The sequence below is a fragment of the Bombus fervidus genome, chromosome 1 (assembly GCF_041682495.2).
Source record: "Bombus fervidus isolate BK054 chromosome 1, iyBomFerv1, whole genome shotgun sequence".
NCBI classification, from domain to species: Eukaryota; Metazoa; Arthropoda; class Insecta; order Hymenoptera; family Apidae; genus Bombus; species Bombus fervidus.
In genome coordinates, this window is record NC_091517.1 from 21,889,561 (window position 1) to 21,916,255 (window position 26,695).

The 26,695-nt window shown below is 37.1% G+C and overlaps 2 protein-coding genes across 9 annotated transcripts in view; one reads left to right on the forward strand and one right to left on the reverse strand.

The window, feature by feature from the left end:
- Positions 1-1,184, reverse strand: part of LOC139990437 (protein fem-1 homolog CG6966) — a 39,438-nt gene extending 38,254 nt beyond the window's left edge. The window contains exon 1 of the mRNA XM_072009670.1: positions 699-1,184. Coding sequence (XP_071865771.1) covers positions 699-770 — 72 coding nt within the window. The 5' untranslated portion in view covers positions 771-1,184. The remainder of the gene's footprint in view (positions 1-698) is intronic.
- Positions 1-26,695, forward strand: part of Gro (TLE family member transcriptional corepressor groucho) — a 250,854-nt gene that overhangs the window by 126,707 nt on the left and 97,452 nt on the right. For 2 of the 8 annotated variants that reach the window (XM_072010154.1, XM_072010173.1), the window contains exons 1-2: positions 9,773-10,134; positions 16,024-16,227. In XM_072010154.1, coding sequence (XP_071866255.1) covers positions 16,192-16,227 — 36 coding nt within the window. In that variant the 5' untranslated portion in view covers positions 9,773-10,134; positions 16,024-16,191. Of the gene's footprint in view, positions 1-9,770; positions 10,135-10,585; positions 10,610-16,023; positions 16,228-26,695 lie in introns of those variants that run through there. The other 6 variants (XM_072010134.1, XM_072010165.1, XM_072010182.1 and 3 more) reach the window with 6 other exon arrangements.

Below are 26,695 nucleotides of genomic sequence, written 5' to 3' on the forward strand. Positions count from 1 at the left end.
GCAAAATAAGGGTAAATTATTCTATATAGAATTCACTGATTTTGAGGTTAACTTAACCGTCGAACGATTTATACGGAAATTCGTTTATTTTGTGTTAGGGGTTTTCTGACACGAATCCTAATAAATCATTGTACGAAAATGTAAATTACAAAAAGTTTTTACATAAAAACGTTGGCTTGCATAGAAAATTAATTAGAAAATTAAGAAACAAGAATTATAATTTAAAATCTATAGATGCAACACAAATATCATTATTTTTGGTTACTATGAACTTCACTTCTTCGAAACATCAAGATCGTAAATAATATATAAAATATATCTTACTCTTAGAAAGATGCACAAACAATACAATTTTTAAGATATTTTTATACGAATTTAGTAAGAAATCTATAGACGCACTCTCGTATAAAAATATATCTTCTCAAATAAGGCATTAGTATTTAATTAGTGTCATTATTTGCTACTAGCCAATAAAATGTTTGTTACATCAATTATCCTAATATATATCCACGTACTTGTAATTCGAATTTATTTATAAGCACGATTATCTATAATAAAAATAGGGTGATATTTTTACGAAACTTAAAGAAAAAAACATTCCCTTTGGACGGACATGCATATACAACGAAGCGAAGTTTAAAATGTGACTATGACATAAGATAAAATTTCTATATATCGAAAATCTGGTAAAACCTTACCTTCAAGCGTGCCAATTTGCCTTCTCTCACAACGCTGTACATCATCTTCTTAACATCCATTTTCACATACATAATATAATCTTGTTAAACATGAAAACACTATTCGATCCTCGTGTCGTAGTTCTTTCCACTCGATAGCAACTGACGTATCTCTTGTTGTTCAAAAACACGGTAAATGCGTTGAATAGTCTTTTCTCGTTCGTCACTTGTGATATCTTTTAACGAATATGCGGAGCAATGGTCTATCCCGTATGAAGGATTAGAGACGAATGAAATAGACCTCGAACGATACACGGTCACTGCTATTGCTTCTCACTTCTCGAGAACAGTTTTACAGTTAGACACGCACGCGCGCATACAATACGAGCATTGGATCAATCCCCCCCCTTCAAGTGTCTTGTTTCGGTCGTTTTGGGAACGCTCGTCTAGTTTGCTCATCAGATGGCGATACCTGTACTTTCACTGCAACAGCTGCTTAACAACTAAATGCGAGCTACCAACTACGCTGAATCAATCGTGTTAGTGTCAGCTGTTGACTATTTCCATCTCTCTTTCTTTCTTACTTTTAGTTCAATATATTTGAGTTCAGTCGTATTTAAAATGATCTATCGCACATTAAAATATGTCATATATAAAATTTGATTTATTAAGCATCTTTTACGACATACATTATTATCATATATCAATTTTTCTGAGAATAAAGATTTTTCTGTCTTTGTCGATACTTTGTAAGTATGCGCTAGGTTTGTCTATATTAAAATGTGTTAGTTCGATCTTTCGTTAACAGAGGACAGCACGATATAGGGTTTGAGAAAAATGTTGATAAATAAGATCCACTTTTTTTATATTTAAATGTATTGCAAAAAGCAAAATAAAGAAAACGAAATTCATAAAATATTCATTATAATTGTTTAGATTATAGTTTCTAAAATAGTGATAAAAAATTTGTTGTCAAATAATATACTTTGTATCTTCCTAACATAATCAAATACAAACACAATAATATCGTCTCTTTTATTTAAGAGACTTCAACAAATTTATAAACACTGAAGAGTACCTCGATTACTTTAATTTGTTATGATTTTTAATTCATTATTAATATCTTTTAATAGAGGTTATGTTACCAAATTAATTGATCATTTATCAATCAAGATATATATAGATAATATAGAGTCAAGATAATATAGAGTGTATATATGTATGTGAAATTAAAAATTCAGTGTGAAAATGATATTCAATTGCTTTCATATCTGTTATATTTATAAAAATCGTTAAAATAAAATGTCGAGTTCATATTTATATATTTATCAAAGTGTTTGCATTTTCATTAGGTAGACATAATTAGTCTGTAATCATTATATTAAATCATTCACCATTGAAAAATCATAAAATAATGCAAACTGTGATGTCAATCATAAACATCGTCACACTGATCCGCAATAAACCCAAGGAATCACCATAGCCCGCATCCGTTAACAATACAGTTATATTATTTGCACACATTCGGTTTATGAGTGGTCCCTTAAATGGGTCCTTAGGTTTATTGCACGCTCGTACTTTGTTACGTCGCGTAAGTCGGTACCTGCGACGTCCCTCATGGTCAGGCCGCCGAGGCCTGCACATCGTCACACTGATCCGCAATAAACCCAAGGAATTACCATAGCCCACATCCGTTAACAATACAGTTATATTATTTGCACACATTCGGTTTATGAGTGGTCCCTTAAATGGGCCCTTAGGTTTATTGCACGCTCGTACTCATTACGGAGAAAGCGGAAGTGGGGGAAGTTATTGGGAATAACCAATGGGCATTGCGGATCGTTACCCTCACTTTTCTACCGAAAAGTGTGAACTACGAATCCGCGTTCTTAGTTCAACAAGAATACATCCACAACGAGCTTTCTTCCTAAATAGTACGAGACGGGTCAATCACTGTTCTACTAGCCCTCAGACAGTCAAGTCCACTGCTCTAAGATTCCTTGGACAGTCAAGTCCATTGTTCTACTAGTCCTCGGACAGTCAACTTCAAGTTCTAACATGTAAGTCAAGTTCTCGCCCCTATAACTACCACGTCTAGCAACCTTCGGGTTCATCAACACGCTTTCCAAACACGGTCTGTTCACATCTAGTAGTGTAATCCAGTATAAATAAATACATATATAATATAACTGTGAAGTCCAGTTATATTCCAACCCAATCACCCCTTATTCTCCCACAAGAAATAAGGGGATCGTCCTGTTCGTGGTGTCGATTCGTACAATCGTAGCGGGAATTTACGACTCCCGTTGACGCGCTCTAACGCGACCGTCTCCCCGCGACTGGACGAAAATACAATCATAAAATCATACCTTTTCACCAACATAAATTTTTAATACAAATATAAAACGAATTGTAAAATCTCTATATACAAAACAATGTCTTATTCTCTATCACTTTCTTCGTCCAAAAATTTATTATTATACTCCTAATGTGCAAAACATTTAATAAAATTAATAAACTGTATATTATTTATATTTTATTTACGCACACATTTTTAACGATTCGATTTCAATGTGTCTTCTTGCATAATTTGATAACTGAAGTTGTTACCTTGTATGCATTAGACAATACGATTTGCAACCTTTAGAAAAAAAAAGGAGAAAGAGTAAAACAGGAGAGCCAAAAGTGTCGTAAAGTCGGCACTTCACCCTCGATTTTAACGCCTCAAAGTGACGCACTCCTGCATCAAGTGCGTTTTAGTTCGTCCTATATTTTCGTCGATATCGGGGGCCTTACTTTATTCCAGTCTCAACACTTTCGACGGACTTACGTGAGTAGCCTTTGAGCACACTACCTCAACTTTCTTACAAGAGAATATTATTAACGAAATGATGATATTCGTTCCTGAACAATTACGATTAATCCTAAACTATAAATCACTGTCGAACATCCTGCTTACGTCATTTCAATGCATGTCCTATGTATGTACGTAGTTAATAGATTAGTTTCGATATTTTTTCTAGAGCAATTTCATACGAATAAGACGTAAAACTAATGATAAAAATTATAAATAGAAGTTAACGTAATAAATAGATTTCATTTAAATATACACAATTTATATGATTTATACTTTTATATATATTTAAAAAACTCATATTTTTAATATATTTTTATTAATTAATATAAAAATACATTGTTTCGTATCCTACTTGAGATTCATTAGTGTTACAGCACTCTATAGAGATTAATGTTAAAGAATCGTACGATTACCATAATTCAGAGGATCGGAAAAACGAAGCCGTGCTACCAAACGTTCCTCAATTATCGAAATGGAGAGAAGCTAAACGAGAAGGCGGCAGCATTTCGTCTTGTTGCTTTCTTTTCTTTCCCAGCTCGCGCATTGCCTGTTCATACAACGAAAGGATAGCTCGGTGTAAAAATGAGTACAGAAAAGGGCACGTGGGTGGTAGATGGGTCAGAGACAGAATGAGATGGCTGATAGATGGAAAGAGTATCGTGAGTGTGTGTGCGTGTATGCGCGCGTTTACCACATTGTGTAGAGCGTATATGGAAGAGGCACAGCTGGAAAAAAGGTGTACACAATAAAAGCGGTACTGTCACACCAAGCTTCACCAGAGGAATGAAAAACAGAGTCACCGAGCTTTGTAAGACTGGCATTTTCGGTGACAAGACCAGTTGGAAGAATAAGAAATGAGTCTTATAACGATAGTCTTGCTACCAGTGTAGAAGATTACATATTTGAAAATTGTAAAAATCTATTTTGTCATGTATCGCGTTCAAAGTTTGGTTCGAGAGTTTATCACTTTCGAAAAAATTGTATGTAAACATTTAATCTGAGAATTCTCTTGTTTTGCTTATTTCTGTATTTAATGTTTACATTTCACGCTCGTATGTATATTTTGCTTATTCTTGTACTTAACGATGTACGTTTAACGATACATACTATAACGACGTATATCGTTTGTCCTTAAAGTTCATTATTTTGTAACTCGAGAGAGAACTACTCTATGATTTCCTTTGAAGACTTTGTTGTGTGTTCACAACGTCTTGCCACGATAAAAACGTAAGATTGCGAGAGACATGATATACAGACCAAAGAACTGCGAAGTTATTTGAAGAGCATAACTTTGTTACTGTGATAGAACGAAAGCTTCTTAAATTATGTATTCGAATTATATATGTATATTTCGCGTGCAATCTTGTCAATCGTAACGCACGTATAATTGGTGCTTGCAAGGAATATTAAAACGTAAGCAACGATAAATCCATCATGAAAGAAAATAAGTACATACTCGATCTGAACGTACGATACAAAGACTTTAAGCTGGCCTGCTTACCGCGATTTAGATGGTATCGAGAAAGGGAAGTATTAAAGTAAACATGGTTAATAAGTTATTGGGAGAAAGTAGTTGAAGAATTCTGTAACGTTTGTACGTTGATAACGCATATAAACGAGACATGATAAAGGAATCCCTCTGCTACTTAATTACCATACGAATATCGAGCGAACGTAGTCGGTACTGTGAAAATACGATATCGCGAACGTTTCAAACACTCAAGATAAGACCGTCCTATCCCATTAACTAGTTCCTTTTTTTATCTTTGACGAGAGACGTAGCTCAGGAGCGAGTCGTTCCCCGTAGGAAGAATGATTATCCGGACGGTTCGCGTGTTTTACAGGTTTTCAGAGGTTCGTGTTCACCGGAGTGGTGCAAGTTAGATATATAGACCCTTTTACGACGCCGGTAGTAGATGATTCCAGCGTGGTATACTTTAAGAACGGTAGTACTCTTTAGGGAAGCAACTTAAGGCGACTTGTGCCAACGATGCTTCCAGCAAAAATACGACAGTTTTATATTTAAAACATCCTAGAGACACGCTCCATTGTTCTATCCTCGCATCAACATAATATCGTCTTACGTTGCTGTTCTGCTTTGATACATCGTCGCATGCGCCCCAGTTGTATATCGCGATACAAAAGACATATCGATTTTCTTGACATCAACTTTCAACTGTAATACAACGTATTTGATCCAATTACTAGTGAAATTACGATGGTCTCCAACATCCGTCGTTGCTTCCGTTATTAGTCACGCGATAAGAAACCAGTAATTTCGTGTGCGTACGCAAAGACGTTTACTTATATACTCTGTTGTTTTCTCTGTCACGTAATTTAAGAGGAAATTATGTAGATGTCCGGTGAACGACAATTTGAGAGAGAGAGAGAGAGAGAGAGAGAGAGAGAGAGAGAGAAGAACAGAGAAAGAAACGCGAGCTTTCGAGTTAGCTTGTTAACTAGTTTAAATAAACGATTAATCATTGGTCGTAATTATCACGAGAATACCGATGGAAGTGGAGTAGGAAATCACGCAGTCCCCACCATTTCATTCACAACGTACTTAGGTATCGGTAAAACGAAATCGTACAGGCGAGCAAGGCACAACTTATTATTTTAAGAAACGCATTGTTTCCTTTCTGACTACGAAACGGCACGGGAAGTTCCGCGAATATATCAGCTAAAGGCTTCCAATTGCATTTATGGCCTTTCTCTGTCTCGTTTCATCCCTTCTTCTGACTTTATTTATCTCTCTTTCCCTTTCACATGTTTCTTGTGTATACCGACAAATAGCATTTCGTTTCTGTGCACAAGTCGTTTCTTTGCAACCTCATTGCACGTTGCGACCGTGTGGGTGACCACCGGCGCTACGTAAATATGGTTATACGACGTTGTACGTTGATAATGAACGCGCGCGTGTTCGTGCAAAAGTGTAGTGGGCTGCGGCTTGCGGTAAGGGCTCGGAAGAGGGATCGAGAACCGAAGCACAATGCACCAAAGGTGGGAATGAAAGAGAGTGAGAGAGAGAGAAAGATGGAGGGAAAGACATTGTATATGTACATGTACATCTGCGTTTACTGTGTGCTCAGCGCGCATAACACACTCGTGGATACTTCTGCGACGACACCGACAGTCGAATAGGAATAAGTAAATGAGCATATATGTGTCGTGTTGCTTTCGTACGTGGTTAACTTAACGAGAAATGGACAGGCTTGAATGCCAGAGTATACTTTGTCATTTTTGGGCTAACAACAACTAGTTTCCGTATAATATAATTTTCATATATATTACTATTATCTATTTTGTAATATTACTCTTTAACTTTCGTTTATCAAAAAATATCCGAATACTCGTTTTAGAGTAAAAAGACAATTTAAATGTAGATAGGTAGCTCTGTCATAAATTCTGTTACAAAGTATTAAATAATCCCTTATAGAAAACAATTGTAAAGAAAAGTTACTATCCGTAAGTATTTCCAGACACTTGTATCATTCGTCAGTTTAATTTTGTTTTTTATGAAGTCTTCGTAGAATCTGGATATGGAAGAAAATGAAGACGTAGTGATTGTTCTGCACGGACGTGGAAAGGATGCTAGAATTCTTAGAAGCTTACGACTTACGACTGATTACGTCGTTTGCAAGTTTAGTTATTCCAAATAACACACTTATTAATTCTTTATTAATAATAAAATCTGATTGATTATAAATTATAACGTTCCTGCCTTTCTTAATTACCCTATATATTTGTAATAGAACATATAATTACGCTTAAAATATATACATGTCAAGTAGTGAGACAAAAAGTTCTAAAGGTAAATTAACCAAATGTTCAAGTACTGTTTCTTTACAGTCCGAGCTATCGAACAAGCTGTCGCAATAAAAACCGTTCGTTGGTCTTAATTGGATGAGTTCGAGCTCCGAAATTATGGCGAGCAAAGTCATATTAAAGAAAATCGAAGTAACAGAGAACTTTTCTCTCTTTTAATCCGTCCTTTCAAAGCGCTTTGTCGGAGTTCTCTTCGAAAAATGTCTGTCTACCGTAGCAATGTGGACTGAATGAAATCCTATGGAATGAAATCCTTCGGTACAGCGGAGGGTGTGCCTTGTGCTTCTCAAACTAGTTTTATGATATCCCACCGACACCTACCATGCTAATCCGCCCACAAAGTTTTCTTCGGCTGTTTACTCGCCTCCTGGCTGCACCTCCACCATCGCAGCCGCGCTCACCGCTTTATAACTGCTATCGTGGATATAACATAATTTTCCTCCTCGAAGTACGCGAATCGATACAATAAATGCAGCAGATTCCAAAGGGCGGAGTAACAGCAATTTCAGTCGGCGTTTAATCACGTGATATTTCATTTATCCGCTATATATTACCGAGGCTAAACGTTTTACGGTTATTACATTCTTGAAATTGATGTGTCAATAAACAGAATAACGCTCGCGTAAAGGTGTGCTAAATGCATTTTCATATTGTCATTGATGTGTTAATATTACGACTCTGTCTGTCTTTCCTTCTCTCTCTCTCTCTTTCTCTCTCTCTCTCTCTCTCCCTCTCTCTCTCTCTCTCTCTCTCACTCCCACACTCTCTTGTTAATAAAAATATATGACAACGTTTCGAATCTTTCCTCCATTCCCGCCATCTGCATACAGATCCTTGTTAACTGTGACGAGCACGATTCTTACGATTATATGTGTTTCATCTACAAACTGTTTCGTATTCTGCGCGATGAGAGAGAGGAATATGGGTATTGGAATTTCAGAAAGCCGAGTCGCAGGTAGACAGCCTGATTTAGAACATCCCCAGTTGGCGGGCGTTTAACCGAATCGAGGATTCATCTCCTCGCGCCCTCAAAGTGCAGCAGACACGATGTATGAGCAGTGTGTAATATGATGAGCACACACACGCTCTCAGCTACGCTTGGAATATCACCTACACTATCACGCCACTTGCACCCACCTAAAGGTCTCTCCTTACATTGCCGGTTGACTCGTGTTGTCCGGCTCTAGCACTTTGACTCACTCTGTCTTTGTCCTATGCGCGCTGCCGACACTCCGTACACGCGACACACAAGCAACGTTCGGCACTTGGTTCCGGTACTCCTCCTTCTGCGCCTCGTTGCAGTTAAGTGTAAGCAGGACAAGCACAGTGAGGTGGTCTTTGTTGTTCTACCGGTGGCTGAAGGAACGCAGACGCGACGATCGCGGTATACACGGTTAAAAGTGAGACGAGCCGAGAACGAGAGGGTGAAGAAGATGAATAGAGACGGAACGCGAGAGACATATGTATGACAAAAGATAGGTGCGAGCGAAACAACGATAGCGATGATGCGGTGCACCTGTAAGACAGAGGTCGAAAGTTTGGGGATGGAACGAATAAGTGAGACACAAAATGGCGGGAAGAGGTAGAAGATCAAGAAACACCGAGGCGCGACAGAGATCGCACGATATGTCGCATCTACTGTGTGTGTGCGAGGAGGATGGCAACTGGGAGGATACTAGTACCGAGTGCGAGTGAGATAACCGAAAGCAGGGGTGTCGATAAAGATTTTTTTAAAGAGAGGAATTATGTGTCGAGCAACCGTGACAAAGGGCGCAAATGTAACAGAAAAGCCGGATATTTCTACGAATTAAATTTCGAAAGATCTAGACCGATATCCGTAACATATTGATTGCATACATTACAAAATAAAAACACGCGTAAACACGCGCTAAAAGTTAGTAGAAGAATTATATGAAATTAAGTTGCTTTGTTTCTTATGCGAAATATGAATCGGAATATTGTTTTCGTTCCCTTACGCGGGCAAGAAAATAGTCGTGACAAAACTTCGGTAAAAAGTTGCTGCAAAAGCGTAAGACATTAACGGCGTGGTATTAGTAAGTTAAATAGGTATTACAATTTCCGATAATAGAAGCCGCATTGGGTGCGATCTTTCATGGACCGTTTTCAACAGTAAAACGAATTCGCTTAACGGATGTTGTGGTCGTATCATTGAAAGAGAAGAAAACTTGTAATTTCATAATTATTATGAAATTACCCATTATTGCCATTATTGGTTTCTTTGATATAAGGAAACAACGAATCGCCCCTGTCGGTCGACGCCCTTGACTCGACGAACTGAGAAACGAGTCGAAGAAGGATGCAGTATGAAAAGAAAAGAGACGGGCATTCCGCTCCTTTGTGTATATTCGTGTCCCCTTATTGGTGTGTCAGTGTCGTTGCCGCGATGGATAGTGTTAGTAGCCGCTCATTGGTGTTCGCCGCGGCGGCAAGCGGCGTTCACACGTTTCCCGTCATCCACTTCGGTACCCGGCTCGCAGTCGAGCGTCGTTCGTTGTACGGTGCGGTTGTGACGTTCGCGATTCGTCTCGACGCTTTATACGTTCGATATATGTATATATTTGTATATGTGTGACACTGTGCACGCGTTTTCTTTTTTTCTTTGGACTTCATATATATACATGAAGTGTTTGTGATAGTGCATAGAGATCATCGGTGTGTGTCGGTTATATTTTTTCGCATAGTGCCAAGGTGGATTAAAGACGTATCTCCTGAGAAAACGAAACGCAAGAAGCAGGAAAGGAGTCACGAGTAAAGGTATTATTTACTGACAGCTTTTTCTATTGACCATTCCCGATTCGTCTGTTGCCAATGGGAGAAATTATTGTTTGCCGCGTCGTTTAACGTGTTCGCGATAGATTTTTGTGTAAACACAAACGCTTCACCGTCGATTCTGTTCTCGTGAAATGCTAATTGTTCAAAATCGTGATAGTCGGCAATTATAGCTGATAGCCCCGTTTATTATTTGTTTAATGACGTACGATGTAATTCTCCACATGAAACGACAATCTATAAGGGTAACGTCTTGTACAAAAACCGTCAACAAACCGTGTTGATGTTCTCCGTTTTCGAAAATAGTGTCATTAATTTACTTTGTATGTTTATATGCATTGTCACATGGTGGAAGTACCATCGTGTAGGCGAACTTATCAACAACACGGTATCGTGTAACATTAACCTTGATAATTGCTTTCAGTTGCTTTGCTCAATTCGTTGCCAACTCAAATGGCCGGTAATTATAGAAATGTTAGCAGATTTCAATAGCTTTTCGCGATGCACCGGAAATTACGTGTTCGAAAACGACGTAGTTGCGGATACATGTCGTCTGGTTAAATCTGATTTTAATCGGCCTGATGTTTTAAACGATAAGACGATCTTCCAACCGTCAGAACATTGCAGCACCCGTTTAATCTTGTGTCTTTTGGGTTATTTTCGTTTCAATTACGTTTCTCTGTCTTTGAAACACTTCTTAACTCTTTGCAAATCATTAAATAAAATTGTTGATAATGTGCTCGATTTTAAGTCTAATTTTATACTAAAGTATTTTTTAAAACGATAAAAATGATTTAGTTCGTTGAAATGAGAACGAGATCGTAATACGAAAATATGAAGCATTGTGGGGTTAACCGTTAACCGGCGTCTATTAAACTAATTTGAAAGAAGTCGGTGACGAGTTTCGCTCTTTCTCAGTTTAATAAGCAGTACCACTGGCAGCACCTTCGATGCGACACAGCTGCGAAGTAAATTACTGGAAAGAGATACGACGGTAGCGGGAATGGGAGTTAGCTACAAGCGGCGGCGGGGGAGGGGGTAATCGCGAATCAACCGTACATGGCTCATTAAATCATCCAGACAATCGACACGTTTTACTCGCTACTTTCTTCGTCGGTCGGCTTCTTAGATCTGTTACTATGCATTTTTCTTCTTTTACCATGGTATTTCCATATACATTATTTCTTTAACGGCCAATAAACTTATTAGATATACGATTAACTGTAATAATACAAGGAAGAAAATAAATAGAAAGGGAAAATGGTTCTGTTTATTTACTAATATACCGATGATGTGTACGCGTTATAAATATCTGCATGTTTAAATATTAAACCTTAATAATATCGATTAACTGCTCGACCTTCTTATAAATCAACCATTTTACTCGTACCGATATTTACATATCTAGTACATACTAAACGCTACGGTATAATAGCTCATCAACCAGTATCGCTTATTAATGTTATCGTTCATCGTAATTTTTTGCTTAAATGTTAATTAACCGAATAAAGTGTCAACCATTTATCGATGACACGTGCCTGCGCACACGCGCCCGCGCATCACGTAGCCAAGTCGCACGCTACGCTATTGGTTCCCGTCGATAAACCGTAATTTCGTTAATGCGCGGGTTACTGTGGGAAATCCTTTAAGTTGCAGAGTGCAGCACGCGCGTCGGTACTTGACCATGTCGCGATAACGATCACGAGGGAAAAGAATCACGGAGATCGCGTGATTAAGGATCTTAATGGCGATTAAGCGAGATTCGTGATAACTTCCTTCGTGACTTGCCCGTGCACTGCTGTGTCCGGTAATAGGTTCCCTTCCTTCAACCGGACGTATAGGTGTCTTTGAACAGCTGCAACGTTATGCTTGTTTATTTTCCTTTTCACGAATTTCATCTGAGCACACAGCTCAACCGTTTTGTCTCGCGTCGCATATACCTTCGGATTGTTTGACGAATGGTAGAAACGTTGAAGATACGTATTCGAAATATCGATCGTCCCTTGTAAATTTTTCTTCCTAGGAACAATAGCTTATGAAAGTATGTATGTACATACTTACATACTTTTGCATTTGCCGTATAAAATACACGTGTTATGTATGTATATTGTATATTCTATATGTTATGTTTTCATCGTATATATGTGTTATATAAAATATTTGAAAATTTCATTATCATGTAATGAGACACAACCAATTTTTACGTTTATATCGAAAAAATTTGAAATTAATCCGAGAATGTAGATATTTACTTCCAATAAATTATTATTGTACCTTATATTAGTCCATATGTAACATGAATTAGTATGTAGCATAAATACGGAGCGTATAAGTGCTAAAGATGGTGCTGTTGAATATGTCAAGGTTATTTGAATATAATGAATAACCGCTGGATACTTTTATGATCATTGCGAAATATGTACTTAGTTAAAAAATATCTTGTAGCTTCTATGTCTCATTAATCTATATCACATTGTCAGATTTGTTTCAAACTTTACCTATGTAATTATGATAGTCAGATCTTATTACAATGTTAGAAATTTCAACATATTTTGTATAATACATATAATATATTTATAGGAGATTTCTACATGTATTCGAATAATTGCTGGAGCACATTTAGGTTATGTACAACGTCAGATTTGAAGTCTCCGCGTATTTCATAGATCTTTGGGATTTAAAAAGGTCAGTTTAAAATTCTGCTAATTCCTTAATTAAAAATCTATTGAAACGAAGAAAATGATTACTGAAATATCCATAATATTAATTTTGAATGATAAAATTAGCCGCAAATTTAGTGCAACCACAACTAAAGAAATGATCGTAAATTTTTGGCCGGTGATTATTTCCGATCTGTATGTTATTACATCGGGCGATAGAAAACAGGCCATAAAGGCGTCGCGAGTTAAACTGCTGAAAGTTTTCATCGTTTCGTCATATCCGTATATTGCAAATTGATGGAAATGACTGTTCAAATTTGGCTGCGAGTTTTTCACGTACGCCCGCTCCATTATACATCGCTTGTGAAATATATTATCCGTGGAGAATGGTCTGTTAACGGAGTTACATGACTCCATTTTCATGTTACACGAAACATCATCCGGCGTTACAAAGAGCCCGTAATGACACGTGCACGTGTGTGAAATCGCCTCGTATGTCAATGTGGAAATGATGACAACAACGAAATCCTTCGTTTCGATGAAAAATTTTATACTCCACTACGTTTTATTCCTGAACGTTTTCATTCCGGTATTTTAAATTATTCAGTCACTTTCAATTCTGAATTTGCATGTATAGCTGTCATAAACAGTGCTGCGCTTCGTTATTTAATACATATGTACATAATTCGCACATGCGTGAATTTCGTTTCATATAACTGATTTATTATGTGAAAATTACTTGAGGAAGATCCAAATTGCCCTAATGCAAGCCATTAATACTCGTATATATACAGGTACACGAGTGTATATTTATTTTAACATTCTTGTTTACTCGTAATGTTAGCATGTTTTATAAAGATTATGAATCATTTCGAGTTTTGCTAATTTATCGTTAACGAGGAGTAACGCTTATCTTGTTTTGGTGTAGTTTTTGTGTATATTATGAATCATGTGTGAAATTCATAACGATCGATCGTGAGCTTACAATCTTGACTAATTTGTTAATTCGATTTGAAGAAAACATAAAGAGATTTCAGATATTTAAATTATATGAAATTTTTTTCAGATACTTCAAATACTCGGAGAAATCTAGTTTCTTGAAAAGTAACACGAGCCATTTAAATAATCGAGCGACCCATTAAATTCAATAAATCAAATTATCAGTCTCAATTTCCAAACGGTATAGCGTGTTACAGTCATAGTAAATTACACGTGCAAATTATCGCGAGATATACGTTAAATTCCTGATGTCACGACCTTCGGAGATCATACGCGATATTAGAAAAACAAAACATGGAACATCTATATTATCGTCGGCGAGTAGATATAGGTAAACAAATTGTACAAGCAACGAGATCTTTTTTAATTTGTTTAATTAATTCAGTTAGTCGATCGTTTATACTTTAATTTTCCCGAATTACCATTCTCTACGGTTGAATTAAATTCATGCATCGTTAATAGGTTATAACGAGTCATTTGTTCGTCGTCCGCCATTATCGATATTTCGATACATCGTTCCTCGATACGTCGTCATTTTTAATCGATAATTAAATGCGTTCTAACGTAAATGTTGGACGCAAGAAAGTATTAGCCGCGTGGAAGTAAACTGTTTACCGAAAACAGTATTTTTTTTTAAATACAACACAATTTCCGTACGTGACGTTTCGTTGGTGCAACAGCTTTACGTTTGGTTTAAACGAGAGGGCGCGCTGGGCGCACTTACTTTTTCCTATCTCCTTTTTCTCCTTGCTGCTCCATTTCCTCCTCCCGTTCTTTTATTCCCAATTTTTTTGCTTCTACTTTTCTCTTCGTTCTTTGTCGCCTTGCGTTAGAAACACGCCTTGGAGATTAGGATAAATGTTCTCGAAATGGCGACGGAGCATGGTTTACATGGCTCGTAAATCGAACGATAAATTGATCGGCCAGATTCATGAAACCGCATACACACGCATCACGGCCGTATAAATAATTTCGAAATCCATATGCGATGCGTAGCTGGAAATTTTTCCGCCCTATGAAAATTGAAAATGGGAGATGGCTTTTATTTTTTTTTTTTATTTTTTTCGTACATTAAGCTTACAGTTATTTTCATGCATTTTTCGATAGTTTCCATGTTATACTTCCTCGTACAAGGAATATGAAATGTCGTTGTTAAAGTTGATCGGGAATTTTAAGTTATAGTACTTCGTATTTTTATACTCGCGATGTTGATTTTATCTTCATACGAATAATCGTATTCCGCGTGTGACAGTGATCGATACAAATTAATTTAACGTCGTTCAGAATCCTTCGCTGATTACTGAAAATTTCTCTCGTTCTCGATGAACATAAATGCACATAACCTGCTGTTTTACGGTCTTCTTTCTGCTACTACGAATTGCTCGCCGGGTTCGGTATATCGGTCGTGTCTGTGCGACGCGATAGTGTAGTTAATGTATGCGCAATTTTAATCATCCAACTTTTACAGTGGTAACCCATTGAATATTTAAACTGTAATTACCAGCGTAATTTATTATCAATAGAGTATGATCATTTTGGTTTTAGCAAGAATTTTAAGAAATAATTTCCATTGTTATAAAACTGTAAATTCTGAAAATTTACTTCTGATATTTTATTTGGCGGATAATTAAACTGATATGTATAATATACAGTTATTTGTGTCCGAATAAATAACTAAAATCTGTATGTTTCTAGTTTCTTACAATACAGAAAGGAAAAGATCTCAAACTAATTGTTTTAACAGATAGTGTTAAATTATACTCGCGGTGAATAAGATTAATTTCTTTATCTTTTTTAAAATATCTTATTCATTAAAATCAGGGAATATATATATATATATTTCATATAAATATAAAATTATATCGAATACTAAGATCGAACGTTTAAAGATTATGTATATTTTCGTAAACAGCAAAGAGATTGAGAAATTCAGTAAAAGTGGAGTTGATCGAATTGCTTTCTAAGAGACTTATACATATTCATGTTATTCATATAATCTCAGCGAGCGATTAAAAACTAGTCCAAAACTTATAATCTCATCGGGAGATTGAAAACTACCTGGTATAGTCTAAACATGTAAATGACTATGTAAGACTAATGATTTGGTTCTAAGAAAAGCAAGAGCGTCACGCGAAATCACGACTTCTCAGGAAGAAGTTTACGAAACACCTTGGTTTTGTTCAAAGTAACGAATCATGTTGTGTTATAATTACAGTTGGCGAAGATCTTGATGCTGAACACCGAGGGAAGACCGTTGGCGTTCCTCCAAGATCCTGAGAATGTTACTGCAAAGATCGAGCCGGGGAATGGATCATGAAATGACCGCGTACAAAGGACATTGCGGACGCGTGTGATTCTTGCGGAGTATTTAGCCACAATTAAGATGTACCCCGCGCCGGCGAGACACCCAGCCGCTCCCGTAAGTAATTTTAACAAAAATAAAATACAATTTCATTCGATCGAGTAGAATTTTGTTTATCCGCAGTTCGATTATGCGAACAAAAGAATGATCAGTTTCACCACGTACATGATACGTACGAATTGATAGGTGAGCCTTCGTTAACCCTGTACGATCGTATTCGTTGTACGAATTCCTATAACGATAATGATTTCTTTTAATTCAGAATGAACGAAGAAGATTATGGAAACTGTTTTGTTTTCCTATCTGTTCGAACAAGCGAGGTTCTAGTAGAAATAAAATAAGCTCTAATAAAATAAAAGAAAATGGAAATTAAAAAAAAAAAGAAAAGAATAGGAAAAGAACAAATAAAAGACGCTTTTGTTTTATTTTCTTTATCATCGTCTTTTTCAAGTTTCACAGACGGCGAGTGAAACATGGTTGTCGCGGACGAAATTACGAGAGGTGCGGGCGTTACTCTCTCCTGTAACTCGAGATACCGCGAACTTAGCCAATTTTTATTGTGCCCGACGTAGTTTCACCTTGGAACCGCTAATTTTTCTAATTTTCTTTTCCTCGGGGAAATTTTTATAATGTATACTTTATGGTGTCGCGGCAAGTACTCCGGCTGCAAGGAATGTTTGCACGAATGCGTTGTTGACTTGGGTATTGAAAAAAGTTCTACCGTGCAAGAGTAATCTAAATAAACGTTCATTGTGAATTATTTTGGCGATGAGAGTGTCCTCGGTGTAGAATTTTAGAAATATTAGCGTTTTGATTGTTTTCCTTAATATCGGAACATTACCAACCATATAAATTTTGAACGCAGTAAGCTTCTTAAACTTCAGAACCTCTAAGGTATTCGAATAGCGTAAAATAATCTTACAGTTCTATGTTTCTTTCGATAATTCTATATTCTATGCAGTCTACGCGAAATGGATAATATAAGAAGGAGGAAAATATGACGTTACAAAGAGGTTGTACGTAGCAACAGCGTATTTCGATACAATTTTTTCTAATAACATTTGTTCTGTTAATTTTCTGATTCTATACAAGTTTCTGTATATTTTTAGCACAGATAAAAAAGTTGAAATATTTATATTTTTTTATATCAAATAACTTCAACTAATACATAAATGCTAAGGATTACCACGGACGCAGTACACGTGCAAAACGACGACAAACCAGGGCAACATGTCGCTAATAGTAAGTGAAAAGAGGGGATCTCGTTGTGTGAATTATGGGTTTTATGAAATGGAGGAAACGAGGAAAAGGTAGGATTTATCGTACGTATCTGAAATTTATTTTTTCTGCTAGTAAATTGGGAGATTTCTACGATTAATCGCGAATGTGTTAGGCGTTTTCTGAAGCGAAGGGGAGAGAAACCAGGAAAGGAAAGATTTATTATATAAACTTGAAATTTCATTTCTTTCTATAATATTGATATCACGATGAACCGGGAGAGAAGCGCCTTAAGTACTTCTACGAGCGAAGAAGAAAAGGCGTCGGTGCTCGTGAGCTTTCAACTTTTCTTTTCAAAGTAGTTACCCCGTCAGTTGCTCTAACACCATCGCGGCGTTGCCGGTGGCCCATATTATCCTCTCTTCCCTTTCATGTGCCCACTTATGGGATGTCTTCAATTTTAATTCACCGCTTTGTTCATTGTTTGAACTATTAAGCGTTCGTTCAGGATTCTTCGCGCAGGAAAAGTTTATCGGGTCGATGTTACTTTTCCTGTTGCTAGATTTATTCATCCGCGACAGCGTATCTCGTTACTTGCGATCTCGGAGCTTGAAACAGCCCTGTGTTTTCAAACGTTTCTTCTAAGATGGTTAGCATCAGGGTAGCCACGTGAGATATCACTCGAATACGGTTGCATATGTAAATGTCCTTGTTTCGTCTGGATTTTCCCATTTTTCTCGGTTCGCAGTTAAGCCTTCCTGCAGCCACATCCCTGCATCACCACCGGCACTCGTGTTCTCTCTGTCTCTCTTTCTCTCTCTTCCTCGTTCTCTCCTCTTCTCACGCCGGCTCGTTGCAAAGAATAAACCAAATGGCGGTTATGAAGTTTACGGAAGAAAGGATCGGCACGGAATAATATAATTGCAGGGTCATAGTAGAAAAAGCATTCTCCTTTATACGCGCTTTAACCGGTCGCCTTTGCATTTTCATTTTCTTACTGCAAATAATTCCACTATTCAAAGAATGCTTTGGCCTGGCCGCCCTCTTTTTTACTTTTTCACCGCCGTTATAATTTCACGCGTCACATAAGCTCAAAGTCCTTTATGCGAAACGAGACCACCGGAGAATTCGCTGACACAGGAGGCCTCTAGAAATTATAGAGATTATTTATAGAGGGAGAGACAGAGAGAGAGAGAGGACAAGTCAACGTACAACAATTGCCGTTCGTAGAAGCTGCTGGTTGGTGCTGGTGCCGTTGATATGTGGGTACACTTGCCGGTTGTTTGCTTATTGGCGCTAATGTGGCGCCGTTCAAGGGGCACAAAGTGGTTCAATAATTTCCTCATGAGGATTCTTAAAGAGTAAAATCGTTCTTGCAATAATACGCGGTTTATTCTATTCATAGAAGTCGAATGTGTACGCGTCGTTGCACAACATTCGATCCGATTGGTATCTGCTCTATCTACCAACTCTTGCTATGCGTAGAGTTCGTTTCGTTCTTATTCGATATGTATGTAGTTCTTATTTAAAAAAAAAATTGATTTAACTGTTGTACTCTTTTATTACTGATCTCGTCGATAGCTAATCTTCGTCGTAATAAATTAATTTTGCCAATTGTGAAAGTTAAATGTTTAACTATAGTCGAATGTTACTGCATACTCGTTCACTGGAGGATTCTATCCACAAGCTACCAAAATTTATTCTCCTTCGCTGTAAGTTGTCATAACCATATACACATTCTGTATAATAATATAAAAAATGCTTGTATACGTTTGTTAAAAATTGAAACTTCTTAAGAATAGTTGTAGAAATTAATTATACACTGTATGGAGGATAGAAACTATTTGCTCATCGAAGAACTAATTTCGTTGTAAAGTAATAGGAAAATTGTAGATAGGACGATAATTAAAATTAATCGGCTAAGTTACATTGATACTAATTTTCTGTCGACAAACGAATAATTTAATCCGCGAGTTTTTCCAAATTTGTATTTAGAATTAATGAAGATAATTTCATAGAATTGATCCAACGAATGCTTGTCCAAAGTATTACAGATATCGATGAGTATCCTGGAGAATGTTAAGTTGAGAAAAGTTTAAAGATTTAACGTAAGACTGCATATACATTTACAAATATGTACATGTAGAGAGTTTTACGGTCGGAGTCTTCACTTATCCGCTGTTTAGAGACGGAGAAATTGATTTTGAATTTACCATCGCGAATGATAGATGGTCGACAGTCATAATAGAAGCGAACACTATCCTAAGCGCTAAGAACTGACCCATTCTCTACACTTGGCAACCAAATAAATGATGGGACGGCTACGACTATTGTGCTCGTAAACTCTGTAACTTGAGCCTTTACGAAGAAGAGATAGATAATAAAAGCAGAAGTTGCTCGATGGAACATTGTTGTTCGCTCGTTACTTTGCCAAATCGTAGATGACACACGATTGAAGTCATTCATAAAGATTATTGAAAATGTAGGTTACGAGAAAGAAAGAACGAAACACGCGTTACAAAATATTCTTATTGCAAAAAAATTCTATACATACAATGGACAAAATTTTACGAAACGAATTGAGAAACTTAGCGAAGAAAGCGGTCGCAAGACAAGATGATGAGTTAACTAAATTGTGTCGGAAGTTTTAATTTTAGCGTCTTAATGTTAGTTATGCTTGCATCGATCCTTATTAAATTGCGAATGTTTATTCATTTATAAAAAATTCAAAAGTGCAAGATTGTAGTACAGAATTCACATAATACGTAAAATATTATTCGTCTTATGATATTTATTTAATCAATTTAATATTTAATTAATAGATAACAATTCTAATAATTCTTCAAAAATGTTCTTCCTATTATATTTAGGAAATAAATGAAGTAATGATTCAACTATCCAACTAGGAAGAACGCTTACGTTTACGATTATCGTCATTGCCACATTTAATTAAACATCTGGAAGTAATTGTACGTATCTTGATAAATAAGTTCAAGCGTGTCTGTAGATTCTGCTCTTACCGTTGTCAAACAGATGGTGATAATAGAAACAATAACTGGCACGGTAATGACTGTTATCCTTGATTATCTAGTAGCGTGTCCTATAGAGGAAGTAAAGAACTTAATCAACCTACTGTGCATGAATGTGTTGATTTCAGGCATACCATTCATACGTACACCATTGTCCATAAGTCGCAAGACATTTAATACAGTTATATACATATAAACGAATATTATTACACGTAATTATAAAATTGTCTTGATTTATGACCAAGAAGATACTTATCTTAATTTTTTTTTTCTCTTCACCAAGTTGTATAAACCTACCACTTGATAAATATCCTACTTTCCGCATGTAGTTCAATCTTCGAAAATAAAACTAGAAAATATTAAAGGTAAATTATATCGAATTGTTTCCAACTTCGTATTATGTTCTTTCTTTTTACGTTGATAATTATCCAATTGTGTTTTGCAATTATGTGAAATGTATGTGCAATTATGCAATGATATACGGTATAATTGCATTGTGGTTGGAACTTGTAACATCTACGCGGAACGAACGTTTGATCGATCAACGATATGTACATATTTATTAGGCAAAAAAGAAGGAGGAAGCAGGATGCGAAAAGAAATGTCACGTTAACGAAAAGTTGCAGCCTCCTTGCAAATGTAGCGCGCTGATATATAGATTTTAGCAAAGGATAACAAAGGACAAAGGGACGCGCTTTGTTTCTTCCTCTCTTTCTTCTCTTTCAGTCTTTCCCTACCGCTTCGCCTTTTCCCCCTTCTTCTCTCACTCTATCTAACGTTCGCTTATTCATTCGTATTCCATCTGCATACACAATCTTGTGAATCGTTTATGCTGTTTGTACGTGGGACTTGACGGTTTTTCGATGTCTTCTCTTATTTTAAAGTATTTAAGTTATAATCACGTTGAATCTACGAAGCACGAAAAGACCGATACCCACGGAATTCCATAAATATTTTCAAAATCTTTACCGAATACCGTGTATCCTTTTCAAGTTTCTCGTTCAACCAGTGTCTCCCAACCTTTTTCGAATCGTGACTTTTGTAACAACCAATTGCGATCCTAACCGCGTACATTTGCATAAAAATATATTCCAACTTACAACCTGTTATTACCTGTAATTAACCGAATACTCAATGAAATATTAGCTGCGTGTATTTACGTCTGATCAATCGGTTGTAAAAACGTGGTTATTTCCGTTAAATTTTACGTTATTTCTGTTCGTTTACGAATAATCAGTGTTGGAATATCGAGCAAAAGTATTGTAATAGAATGGCGTTGAAATCGTTGCGACAAAATTCCATATGAAAATATGTAATACAAGTTAGAAATTGTTGGAATATAGCGATATTAGACACAAATACTCTTATACAGACACTTACACAGGCATTTGAACAGGACACTTACACAGGTCATACTCGTTACTGTATAGAGAGTGGGATTCAAAATATTTAAGGGTTCATAGGTCACTACCTACGGTCAGTTTGAAAGTAACTCGCCAACTGTCAACCATCCATAAATTCTTTACCTGCATACTTTGTTAATTATACCATATCACTCGCTTATATACATTTGGTTCTGTAGTTCTGTTTAATAAATATCACCGAATATTATTTTAACATAAACATTGTGTCTTCCACAGATTATGTATCTTAACTTTAAGATTAAATTCTAACAGAAATAACCGCGACTACCTTTAAAAAAGTATTTTGCAATTCCCTGGCAAATCGTGATTCGCACGTTACGATTGTAAAACTCTCACTTATTAAAGATTACTAGATATTAAGGATTCAAGTATTACGATCGTCGAGAGAATACTGGAACGTAGCGGTAGCGATAAAATTTTCTATAAAAATAACGGTAATTAAAAATGACCATAATCACGTTGCGAGTAGCGACTTTCAGATTAAGATTCGCAGCGTTAGGCGTTAACGTAAAATCATATATATTCATTATGGACACGAATGTGTAAACGAAGATAAAAATTGGAAAGATTTCCGTTTTTAATCGAACGTCGTTTGTCGTTAAGATGGTGCTCGAAAATCGTGTCGGTCCACAATGCATCCGGATAGAAAAGCAAAATTGCAACATAAAAATGATTCTCCACCGCGAGTTTTTTCAGTGCGTCCACGACGATGGGGGTTGGGATTGGGGGTGGAGGTGGGTGGCGACACTGGTATACGCCGATGACAATCGCTGATCAAATTGCACGACGACTAATTGTTCGTCGAGTCGTCCCATCCGAATTGAAACGAGGAGCGAAAATTGAAATGCTCGCCGGAGGGTCACTTGATTCTGAAATAGAAAAAGTCATACTAGACGGCCGATTGGTAACAATGGATGCCAATGACGAATTTATACTTTGGAGATGCGTTCGCGGAAGAGGCAGATGCAGATGCGGTTTTCCCCGTTGAATAGCGTTTCTGCAACGTACAATGACTTAGGAAAATATTTCAACTTCTACTGTAGAAAACTTTCGCGTGTACATACGTTGTGCGTGTCCAAAAACGAAACATTTTCGAATTTCTTTGACGCTCTAACGAAATTCGACTGTCGCGATCGTATTGGTAAATAAATAAATTGAAGATCGATCTGAAACATCGATTTAAACGTATATTTAGTAAAGAAAAAAGAGAACGTATAACGAGCGTTGGAGATGGTCCCGTTGGATATTGAAGTTTATTAATGTAATGGATAATTGAGTTTTTAAATAATTTTATGATCTTTCGCTCTGCGAAATATACCATACACTTGCGTTAAATATCTTGTACCTCCTACGTACATTTTCAGATTCGTTTCAAACTTTACCAATATAACCGCGATAATCGTGTCTCGTTACAACGTTGATGAAATCTCGAAATGTTTCGCGTAACACGCGTAATATATTCGTAAAAAGTTTTTATAGGTGTTGAAATACTTTGGCGAATCAGTGTGGATATATGTCAGCTCTACTGTACTTTGAATTACAGAAGCAGTCTCGTAATTTCGTTGGATCTCATCGAGAAAATTGCCACGAATAGTTACGATATCCTTACAATTTCTAAATGCCTTTGTTTCTCGCCTTAACCTTTAACATCGTTATATAACGTGAACTCGTTCTTCCAGGCGATAAAAATGCTTCGAGATTTCGAGTCGGTTTTCGTCCACGTGTTTTACCTCCACTCGTCTTAAAGTAATGGAAAAGTTCCAAAGTTTTTGCGTATATGCTTTCAAGTCACCGTCGTGAACAAGTCGGAAAATTCTTCCGACTTGACGTTAGAGGAATTTGGTAATTCAGTTTTTATACATACGGATCACGATTGATGGCGATACATTTTGGAACGTTATATCCCGCGATACAGCGCATACACTTTTTACGAAATATACACACGCCTATATATGTTATCAAACAAATTTTTCGGTATTTCTGGCTCGATGCATCTGGCAATTTAGTATTTTTGTACACATATCCGGCACGGTACTCGTGTATTTACACGCTTCCATCTTTATTTAATACGTAAATAGCGGGATTTTTAACAGAATCAGATATGTGTGTGTATTTTCCGGTTTATTTGATCCTAAAAAACATTATTTCTTGTCGAGTAAAAAATTGTATTGTTTTTACAAGCGTTGGGTATTTAAACGTGAAAGTAGGAACGCGATGTGTGTTATGTTAATAACGGTTAACAGACAATTGGATGAATTTCTCGTAATAATTTTTGCGCTCGGATTATTTACGATAATATCGTTATCGGCACGCGTTTGCATGGATATTATCGTTTGTAAACAGTTCGTTTTCGTATTCTGTAGCTGCCAGTTGTTTATCATAATTGAAATTAAAAAGGTTTATAGGAAACGTATTGTTGCGAGTCCCGTGAATTTTATGTGCTCCTCTTTTCGCACGGCAAACAACGCGCAGCCTGTGTATACGCGTGCATATCCTTCGCTCGAAAATACGAACAAAAACGATCTGCTGGTCGATGAAAAGCGCTTGGAGTGATTAATCGCGAGGATTAATTAATCGCAGAGGGAGCAAGAAACCGCATGGTTTCGCTGATTAATCCGTCGCTGGCCTGGTGGATACGGTGCTCGACGACGTTTCGTGAAATCGTAATCAGACGAATGGTCTTTTTCATCGTCGAATGATGGACTACGATACACGTTCAGAGGATTTCTGCTCCTGTCTTATTATTCTATTCTTCGTTCTGTATTACAGCTGTACATAGAATATAACTGTGCATAAAGTAAGTTTTATTTTTACTCTTTCTGCAAAGGAAAGAGAACGAAAAAAAAAAAAAAAGGAATAACGGTCGTTCAAAAATACGTAGGAAATATACTTTATAAAATTTTAACAAATCCCGTGATGGAATGTAATTCACGAAAGTTTTATTCTCGTGGTTAAAAGCGTTCGTTGAAAATCGTCCCGCGGTGTAGTAGATTCGATCTCGATTGAAAAAAGACGCGACTTACTTAGGTTTTCTGTACGCGTGTATATGTAGAGAAGTGGAAGGAAAGAAAGCCGTTTTCGGGTTGCAACCCTCGTAATTGGTGGGTTTCAGCGACATAATTCTTGGCCCCGAGGCATATCACAGGCCTATGGGCTTTAAGCCTTCGTCGACGGGTCCATTGGGGTGGTTGCCCACCTCTTCTCATATACACATCGTCCTCTTTCTCGTTGTGTACACGGGGGTGCGGCTCGGGCTTTACCCGACTGTTGGGATCCGCTAGGCTCCGGAGTTTGAGGGTAAGAACGGTATGACAAGCATTTGACGAGGGGACCAACGCCACCCACTGAAATCCCAACGAGTGGTTCTCATTTTGGGTTACTCTTGCAACGATTATCCGCTATAGAAGCCGACCATCTCGTTATGAAGACGCGATAATTGGTAGCTTTGTTTAGTAATAATATACAAAAGACGACTATCGTCGAAAGAAAAGGATATCGTTGAGGAAGGAACGTTGACAAAATTTATACGGTTTACAGAATCACGTAGCTTGGCGTAAACTAACTCGGCAAAGATATTACGATCGTCGATCTTCTTCTCAAAGCTATAACCGATAATCGTAATTAGTCAAAAATATCTTATTGTTCGTTATCGTTTACGTATCTGATTCTCTCTCGGAGCAAAGTAAATTCCTCGATATCGTTAACGATAAATAAACAAGACAACAATAAGAACACTTTGATTTAAAGCGAGCATAGTTTGTGGCTTGAAAACATAGGATGGCGGCGAGTCAGCGGGATTTTCTACCTCCAGCCCATTTATACGCTATTGTGCAGTCGGTGTGCGTTTTTCCTTGGTGACGGACGTGCGGTCGAAGAATGTAACGTGGCCGGGGAAGATTGATCACCACTGCCAACTGTGTCGAGAACGTCGCAACACTCTTGCCACACCGGGGAGTCACGGAGTGTCCTCATCAGTGATTCTCACCGGACCTCCAGTTCCCCTACTGGCCACTAGACGTTGGGCTAAGAAAGTTGAGAATCTCTGGATGGTTCTTGTCCAACATTTACATTTACATGTCGAACGAGGTTCGACCCTCGGCTATCCTCGTTAAAGCACAGAAGGGCAGGAGAGAAGGGCATGGTCAGAAATATACGTACACATATGTACGTATATTCATATGTACTTACGCCCATAGAATGGCCGTCAGTGTCATCCGCATGATTGTCGGTGCAGCGAATGATGTGTATCGATCAAAAGACCAATTCTCTACAAATATACGAGTTAGTCTTCTTAGAAAATCCAAGACGTTGTAACGTTAAAATATTTTATTATGCTATGTCGTTTATTTCGATAATTGGTAGCTGATACTGTGGTCAAATATTGGCCATCGATATGCTATACAAGTTGGTTCATTTGTGGGAAATTTAGAGATTCAAAGGTATATATAGAAGGTGGCCACGATACGCAAAAATGTAGGAAATATCCGAAGCAAAACTTTTATCCAAATATTCGTAGAACCATTTAAATCTAAAAGAAAAATGCATCGTTGTAATTGATCAGAGATTTTATGAAAAATTACTAATTAAATCTGTTCGCTAGATTGTTTTAAAGTCTACGTTATTTATCGTTAAGAACTTAATATTTCGCTCTTCGTACCGATCTTGAAGGACTAGTTTTCGTATTTGTATTCGAGTAGGTTTGAAAACAGATAGATAACGTACTAGTCTCCCGTATGGTCAGGACGATTATTGCTCTGAAATAGAGGCGTGTAAAGTAGAGGAAAAGATCGATACAAAAGTACATGTTTGCTGCGGGTTCGTGTAAAGGTATATACTCCCACGGCGTAGCCTGGA